Source organism: Nicotiana sylvestris, chromosome 2, assembly GCF_000393655.2.
Source record: "Nicotiana sylvestris chromosome 2, ASM39365v2, whole genome shotgun sequence".
Classification (NCBI taxonomy): Eukaryota; Viridiplantae; Streptophyta; class Magnoliopsida; order Solanales; family Solanaceae; genus Nicotiana; species Nicotiana sylvestris.
The window spans coordinates 80,014,154-80,022,928 of record NC_091058.1 but is presented as its reverse complement, the minus strand read 5'-3'; the positions used below and the strand labels follow the sequence as shown (position 1 = coordinate 80,022,928).

The window sequence follows — 8,775 nt, the reverse complement described above, 5'->3', positions numbered from 1 at the left end:
TGTGATGGGGAAATTACCCCGTAGGTGTTATATTTATTACATGCTAGATGTTGTGGGAGTTACACACATATAAGGTGACGAGTGTCCGTGTGTATGCTAGAATTCTTGATTACGTCCGGGTAGACTTAGACTCACGCCATGCTTTAATTGTACTATTTGAGTTAGGCAAAATACATATTTTACCCATCGACCTTGTATTCAAATACCTCTTACACACTTGTTAAATACGAAAAATAGTATTACACACAAAAAAATTTAAAAGTATGTCAATTACATACCTCTTTTGCCATGTGTCACACCCGTGTATTACACATAAAAAAGACGCGTGAAAACTAAAAAATTTACCTGAAATTAAGTTTTTTCCCTCCTTTTTTCAACTATTTCCTTTTCAAATTAAAGAAAAAAATATAACTCATGTTCTTCCCCAACCCGAAACCCTAGTGTTTCCTCCCCCCCCCATTTCTTATTCTTCCCCAACCCTCATCCTAGTTTTTTGTCTCTCCAACCCCCATGACTAAGAAGCAAAAAAAGAATTTAGGAGCTATTGGGTCTTGTAAAAATTACCATTATTGACTTTTTGAAAAAGCTTGAAAATTTAATCGGGTCTTGTTTATTTTGATGTTCCATGACCTAGAAAATTAGTTTGAATTCGTGATTATTATTGAGTAAAAATTTACTTATGTGATTAATTTTGATAAAATTTTAAAAATACCATTAACAAAATTGAAGATTTGGGTTTGAGCTTGAATTTGAAATTTGTATAAGAATTTGTGATGGATGTTGTTAAAACTTGTTAAAAATGGGCAAAGAATTGAATCTATAGTTAGGAAAGAAGGTTCTTATGGTGGAAGCGTTGGTGGTAGTATGGTGGTGGTGGAGAAGATGATGGGATTGGGAAGATGGGGAGGGGGAGGGGAGGGTTTCTTTTCTGTATTTTTTTTCTTTGGGAAGATGAGAAGAGGGGATTTTAGGGGGGGCAGAGGTTTTTTTTTTCAGTTTTTCCTTTTTTTTGTTCTCGATTTGAAACGTGCCAGATGTTGATTGGCGTGTGTAAGAGCAATATTTAAGCAAATGTGGTCAAACACCGAAGTGGTGTGTAGATACACCTTTAAAAGTTTTGGTATGTAATATTATTCTCGTATTTAAGAGGTGTGTAAGAGGAATTTGGGGACAAGGTCGATGGGAAAAGTATGTATTTTGCCATTAGAGTTATTCTTGCATGTTTAATTGCTTTAATTAGCATTATGACTTGAGACTAAACTCGCGTAGAGTAATGGACTCGCCATTTTAGATATTTGACAAGCTACTTGTTTAGGTGTAGAAATTGTACTTTCGTTACGAATTTCTCCTGCATTGTGTGTATTCATCAAAAGTTTTCATGAATCTCATAACTCACACGTATATTCGTGAGTGAAGTCAAAAACCCATAAAAGCTTCATATTCTAATGGGATAGGGATTAACGCCTCAGTAACACTCTTATGGGATCGGGTCATTCGCCTCGGCAGGATATTGTAACATACTCTTATGGGATCAAGTCGTTCGCCTCGGCAGTATGATGTAATTATTCTTATGGGATCGGGTCGTTCGCCTCAGCAATTTCATGAAATACTCTTATGGGATGGGGCCGCTCGCCTCGGTAAAATCGTGCGTAATATTTGAGAAGAAGCCAGTGTACTCATAAGTTTTCCTGACTTGAGATGTAACGGTCTATCTCGTGGGGACCATATTATATAGTCCATTTGAGGACTTCATGTTTACTGTTCAGATAAGGTTCGTATCATGTACCTATATTTATTTTCACTGTTTAATTACCATGCTTTGTACTTGTTTACTTTATTGTACTTGATTTATTGGACCACTAGTAAGTGTTGAAGTCGACCCTCGTCACTACTTCTCCGGGGTTAGGCTAGATACTTACTGGCTACGCATTGCTTTATGTACTCATGCTACACTCCTGCACTTATTGTGCAGATATATATTTTTGGTGGTCGTTAGGCGCAAAGGCGCAACTATTGCGGGGAATTTACGGTGAGCTGCATTCCATGTCATGATCCGCAGCACACGGAGTCTCCTTCATGCTTGTTATTGTTACCCAGTATATTTTACATTTCAGATAGATGTTGTATTATTATGGTACTTCCTAGTAGATGCTCGTGCACTTATGACATCGAGTTTTTGGGGTTCCTAGTGGATGTTCATTATTGTAGTTCACGTTATTATAATCACTTCATGTTATGATTCATTTATATTCGAAAATTTAGTAAATAAAAGCACAAATTTCTATGGGTTCCAGATTTTATTCTATTTATTTAATGAAGTTCCTGATTTTAAAAATTAAAATGGATAATTTAGAGGAGGTTCACGCCTTGGATTGCCCAGCAACAAAGTTGGGAGCCATCACGATCTATTATGAAATTTGGGTCGTGACAAAGTTGGTGCACACAAAAAACCAAGATCAAGCTTTCTACAATGGTAGTACTTTTTCAGCACCAATCGGTCATCGACAAAAGAATAATAAGTGATGGAGTTGTCATCTAAATTCCTAAGTTCTGCACTCTTTTTTTATTCGCTCGATTTTTGTCCAGATTGAGTTTTTCTGGCAAGGTTTATAATGAGGCAGTAACGAGGGTGAAAAACTTCCACTTTTTGGTCACATTATAGTGAGTAACTAGAAAGTGGGAGGACTATCTATATATGGTAAAAAAATCAATCTCAGAAGACGGGTGAATTAGGAAGCAACACGTGTCAATCAGTACTGATTCAACCATGTTCACACCGTATACAAATCTGTGGTCGGATAAGATGTTCACATCAGATACAAACATGTGGCCGGATAAGATGTTCACACCGGATACAAACATGTGATATGATAAGAAGCAATTCAAGATATAACTGTTACAGAAGACCCCAAGATTCCTCCGGCCTTTATTAGACTTTATTACCCTTTAATATTCATTATCACCTTTTTATTACCTTTTATTGTAACATTAATATCGGTGATTAATGGGGCATAAATGGTAGATCACGCACCCCACAGCTCTAGTATAAATAATGGCTTTCATTATATTATAATACATGAAATACTTAATAGCAAAAGACTAGAATTCTTTCTCTCAAGCTTTATACAAGTGTTGTAAAGATATTCTTATTATTCTAGATCTCGGTGGGAATATTCTAAAGCTCAGACTTGTATTTTTCTCAATTCTCTTTATTCTAGTCGCTCTGTTCTTCGTTACTTTATTTTATCAAATTAATTTAATCCACTTATCTATAAACCATATTACAAATCTAACTATGCCATTTTTCCGATAAACATGAATCAGAGATGATACCTTATTACACTTCTTTCTAGGTACATTATAATGTCAATGAAAAGAACAAAAAAATACCAACATAATTACGAAGTGACAAAAGAAAATAATTTCAAGTTAGTACTATGAATAAATCTTTCTCTTGATACAGAAGGTATTGTGTCACGCCCCGACCTTGGGGAGCGCAACCGGCACTCAATCGAGATATCCAGTCAATCAAGTCTACTCGATGCTCTCTACCCGACCTAACCTATGAATAAAATGAAGATGAATATCAGGAATTAGACAATGAGAGGATGACATGTACCACACTGGTTTTGTTACCATTAGTTACAAATTCCCAAAATACATTATGCCTTCGTAGTTTTAGAGGTGGAAATAAGTGTCACAAGAACAACATTTCAAGTTTGACTTACCCAAATCAAAATACAACTCACACTATGTCTATGGATCCTCTAATTGATAAAAAAGAGTAATATGATGGTGCCGGTAATAAGGTCTCGGCTATACCTCAAAACACTATACATAAGGAACAAAAGACACAAGACCCCGATATCAAGTGGGGCTCACCAAGTCAGCTAAGAAGAGAGTGTACCACTATCACTGATCGATGTCGCCTGCTTTGGAACCACCTGCATCCATTAAAGATGCAGCGCCCCAGGAAAAACGGTTGTTAGTACATATGGAATAGTATTAGTATGTAAGACTAAACACCCTCTCAATGAATCGAGTAACGGTACAAGAAGAAAGAAACGTAGAATCAATAAGAGCCTCAAACAATATTAAACCGTCAAGCTAAGAGAAAGAAAATTTTCAAGTAAATACCAATATGTTTAAGTTGGGAGATCTTCAGAAAATTTTCAAGTAAATACCAATATGTTTAAGTTGGGAGATCTTTAGTACCGATACACCATTGTGCTTTTAGTACGGAGTCGATCTCGGCCGGATCTTCTAAGTCGTCTCACCCCAAGACATCCAGTCACAACACCACTATATGTGCAGCACGACGTTCGATCTCGGCCCGGTCGGCTAAGCTGTCTCACCACAATGTCGTATTGGTCGACATCATCTTTCGCTAGCAATTATCTCATCCCAATTAAAGGAAATAATCTCAACACATCAATCTCATCCCAATTACGGGAAATAGTCTCAACACATCAACACGGGGATTTACCCCTCAATTACTTATACACCGGCACATGTAGTTTTGGGGTTAGGTTATTTTAACCTATCCTTCCTCGGTGACTAAATAGTACTCTCAAAACATTTATTATATAAAGGATCTAAGATTATTTCATAATCTTTCACGCATTCTTTTATTTCATAGGCTCTATTGGCCACAAGTATAATTTTCATTCTTGGCACGATGGCCGCATTTTATATCTCATACTCACTTCTTTCACTTTCAAGCATAATATATTATCTATAATAAGAGCATTTGAAATCAAGATTTCAAATATGTGTATGAGCAATATAAGTCTTAAACACATTTAATTTTCCTTCCAAAATTAGGCATAATAAACTTGCAATTGAAACATGATTCTAAATCATAGCATTTTGATACATTGGTCATACTTGAATACATTCCCGAAGGAGAACATAATATGATATGAGCAATTGGAACACATTTTGAGTATGTATCTTTTGACACAAAGCTTATTTGGAGTAACTGAATTTATTAGGAATGACTCGAAACATGAGAAATAAGAACTTGGGCCAATCACACTTGAAACTTATGAGAATATCATGAAATTCGATACTTTACAAGAGAAGTATGACCAACATACTTCATTTGAGCTTTCCTTAAACTACTACAACATTCTAAAAATCCAAGCGACTTCAATCTATTAGAGACATGACAAAATTGAACCATAATTAAGAAGAGATTTAGGGGTCAGCTCATTTAAGAATTTAATCAAAGACTAGGTGTGTAATTTGACTACAAGGTTCTCCTATGGAGTATTCCTTCACCCCACAACCAAAATCAATCAACAATTAATCTCGGGTAGTTCAATAACCTCCAAAATCCCTATATTGACACATGTATGTCATATCTTCTACTCCCCAGCTTATTTACGCTCGTAACAACTTGCGTGGAAGATTTAGAAAAAGAACTTACACGAATAGGTAATGGCTTAGCAAATGGCTTCCTTGATTCTTCAAGATTGGTCAAGATGGTTGAGTAGAGTGGTTGGAGCTTCTTCCTCCCCATTCTAAAAACTCCAGACCTTTGGCTCCCAAATGACCCCTTTATCGGTTTTTATTAAAATGGGATCGGGTTATAAGAACAGAAAATGGACCCTCCAAACTCAACTCTGCGATTGCAGCGTGTACTGTAGAATAGGTATGTGGTCCGTATAAAGGACCACGAATTCATCCTCCAAAACTGGGCTGGTCGGGTTAGGTGTGCGGTCTGCAGATCAGTTATGTGGTCGCGGAATCACCCTCTGGAATTTCTCATGTTGAATCTGCGATGGAAGTGCAGCCCGCGAAATGATTATGTCGTCGCATAATAGACCACAAAATGACCTTCAAACATTGGCTTTGTTTCTGTTGCACTCTGCAGCAGATCTGCTGTCTGCGAAATGGTTTTACGGTCGTATAGTGGACTATAGAAAAATCATATTTTACAAAAATTATTCTTCCAGCTTCCCAACGCATTGTACAACCCAAAAAGTTTGTACCGCGATGAGCTTATCTACAACCTTCAAACACGTTAGCCTACCTCGATACCACGAAACTCCGAATTCTAGGTACATTTTTTTTCTTTTTCCGGGGCCTTACGTATTGTCTTGGGTATATTTGTTCAATCAAAATCTTGAAATTGTGATATGGGAGGTTATATTGTCGAATATAAAGCATGAGATCCAATGATTACTCATGTTATGAAGCAACAATAATTTAAGCATGATCCGTTAGGAAGACAAAATATAAAAGGTATTTATTTAGTATTTAAAACAAAAACCACACCAAATTATAGAGGCAAAAATAAGTGAAAATACATATATTTTTCTTCCTCTACCGCTTCGTTAGAAAATTTTACTAAATATATGTATTAATAATGTACGGAAACGATAAAGTATGAAAAAATGATATCACTTGACATAAATTGTATTTTGGTGTATTGGTTATTTGCTTAATTTTGCTCAAAGAGATCAAAGGCTCAAAGGTTACCCTTATGTATATTTTTAAAAGAATTTCTTACTCCTCATATTAAATATTTAATTAAAAGTAATACACATTAAATATTTAATTAAGAGTAATATAGTTATATACTAGGTATTTTTGTATAAAAATAAATTGGCCACTAAGAGAGAGTAACAATAAGTTGATCTTTGATCCACCAACAACGCCATTAACAACCATTACAAGTAATAAGGATCGGCAATAGGGAAGAAAGCATGTTGAAAAAGAGAAGCTGAATATTAACAGGAACAGCACGTTAATTTACACAGGTACAAAACGGTTAATGTCGAAGCCCAAGTAGAGATCTAGATCCTATCTACACTACACAACATCACAGACAGAAAGTAGAAACTTCATTTGCAATATTCACAAACCTAACAAACAAAAGGCTTATTACTCCTATTATCTACTCTATATTAGCGAGCCGCCATACTTAAGCTGCAACTTTCTTAGCCCTTTTAGCTGCAGGGGACTTAATAGACTTGGGCTGCTTTGCCTTTGCCGGAGCAGACTTCTTTGCCTTCTTAGCTCCAACCTTTTTCGGCTTCTGTGTCAGTTTTGCTTTCTTCGGCACCTCTGTTTTCTTCGCTGTAGCGGTGGCAGACCTGGTGCTTCTAGGTTTCTTCTTAGAATCGGCCTTTGGAACCTTTTTGGTAGAGGCTGTTATTCTCTCCTTTTTCCCGGCCTCGGATAGCTTGTACGAAGCCTTGATTTTCATAAGCTTACCCTTTGCTGCAGAATTTTTCAATTGAAGACCGAGAATTTTCCTGAAATTCGCTGGTAATTCGTCCTTGTGTTTGTCCTCCGTGTATTTTGCAATTGCATAAGGACTTGATCCACCTTTCTCGTTCAGAGCCAACAGAGCCTCTTTAATCATCTGTAATATTTCCATTCCAATATTAAATACACCGAAATTGCTAATTATAAAATCTATATTCATTAAAAATTGGCAAATTAATGGATAAATACCTGAAAGTAGGGAGGATGAGTAACAGTTTTGGCAGATTTAGGCTTTTTCTCTCTCGGCGCTCTAGGTTTCTTCTCCTTAACAGACTTCTTCGTCGCCGGAGGTTGATTCTCAGCCGTGGGAGCCTCTGCCGGCGGCTGCTCCACGGCGGGGTTCTCCACTTCTCCAGTTGCCGACATCTTTCTAAATTCTCAAAATTAAGGTGATTGAATTACAACGTGCTGTGATCATTCTGGAATACAAGTAACGCTATTTATATTGGGGAAATGATCCTGCTTTCACAGTTTCTGCATTTTGATTGGTTCAATTGGAGTGATGAGGATCGATATTTTAATTAAGAATTAATCACGTGAGCACACGTGGATGTCATCTAGACGTTGGTTCACTGTGAATTGGATTAAGAGCTGTTATTCTTATCTAGAAGGAAATACTGGTGCTGGTTTTTTCTTTCATCGTGGGTGTTCTAAGGGGTGTGTTTTCTATTTAACTTTGTGATTTTATTTTAAATCACAGAATTTTGATCTTGATTTGAAACTTTTTTAGTTATTGAAACTAGAAAATTGCTGATCCAATGTGGCTGGAAAGTAGCAAAATGGTGGGCATTTGCATGTATTTTTGAGGTGTTAAAGTAATACGGTATAAAGGTCAAGTGATAATTTGTATACATTCTAGTTAAACTAATACTCCATTGACAATTATAAAATGACATCGTGGGTAATTAGCCATGCTTAGCAGTAATGATAATATAATTCTTTTTAGAATTTCTTTTTCTTCTTCAGAGCAGTAAACTTACCAAAAAGATTTTAATACTTTGAGATTTGAGTTTCATAAGTATGGGTCACGGTAATTTTTCTAACTCATTGGTCACTTAAGAAATGATACTTCATTTTTGTATAGGGTAAAATATGTTCATATTAAATGATCATATAAGAAAGTGATACGCGGAGCCGAAGATAGAAGGCATTGATGTCCAAAGACAACAATCTCATTTGTTACCGGAGAGAATAATATTCATAAAGGAGAAATAAATGTCCGTCACCCGGTAGCATTTAATGAAAAATATTTTATAGAATTAAGTGCATAATCCGTTACAAAGAATATGACATTCACTGCCTACCGTTACACATTCTTCAATGGCCCTCATAATTGTCATTTAAAAGGGGCTTGATCCTAGGACTTTGTTCCCTATGTGCAACTATAAATAGTGAACTCTACCAACATTGTAAGGACACGAATTTTTTGACAAACATACACTATACTTTGTTCAAAACTCAATAACATTTTACTTTCTTGCTTATTTACATTATTCT

At 36.1% G+C, this 8,775-nt stretch overlaps 1 protein-coding gene across 1 annotated transcript; it reads right to left on the bottom strand.

Moving 5' to 3' along the window:
* Positions 1–6,716: 6,716 nt before the first annotated feature.
* On the bottom strand, positions 6,717–7,774 carry LOC104217717 (histone H1). The gene is made up of 2 exons (XM_009768024.2): positions 7,468–7,774; positions 6,717–7,375 (listed from the first exon to the last, which is right to left on the bottom strand). Exons 1-2 carry the CDS (start codon positions 7,642–7,644, stop codon positions 6,932–6,934), a joined length of 621 nt encoding a protein of 206 aa, XP_009766326.1. The 5' UTR covers positions 7,645–7,774; the 3' UTR covers positions 6,717–6,931.
* Between the last annotated feature and the right edge of the window lie 1,001 nt (positions 7,775–8,775).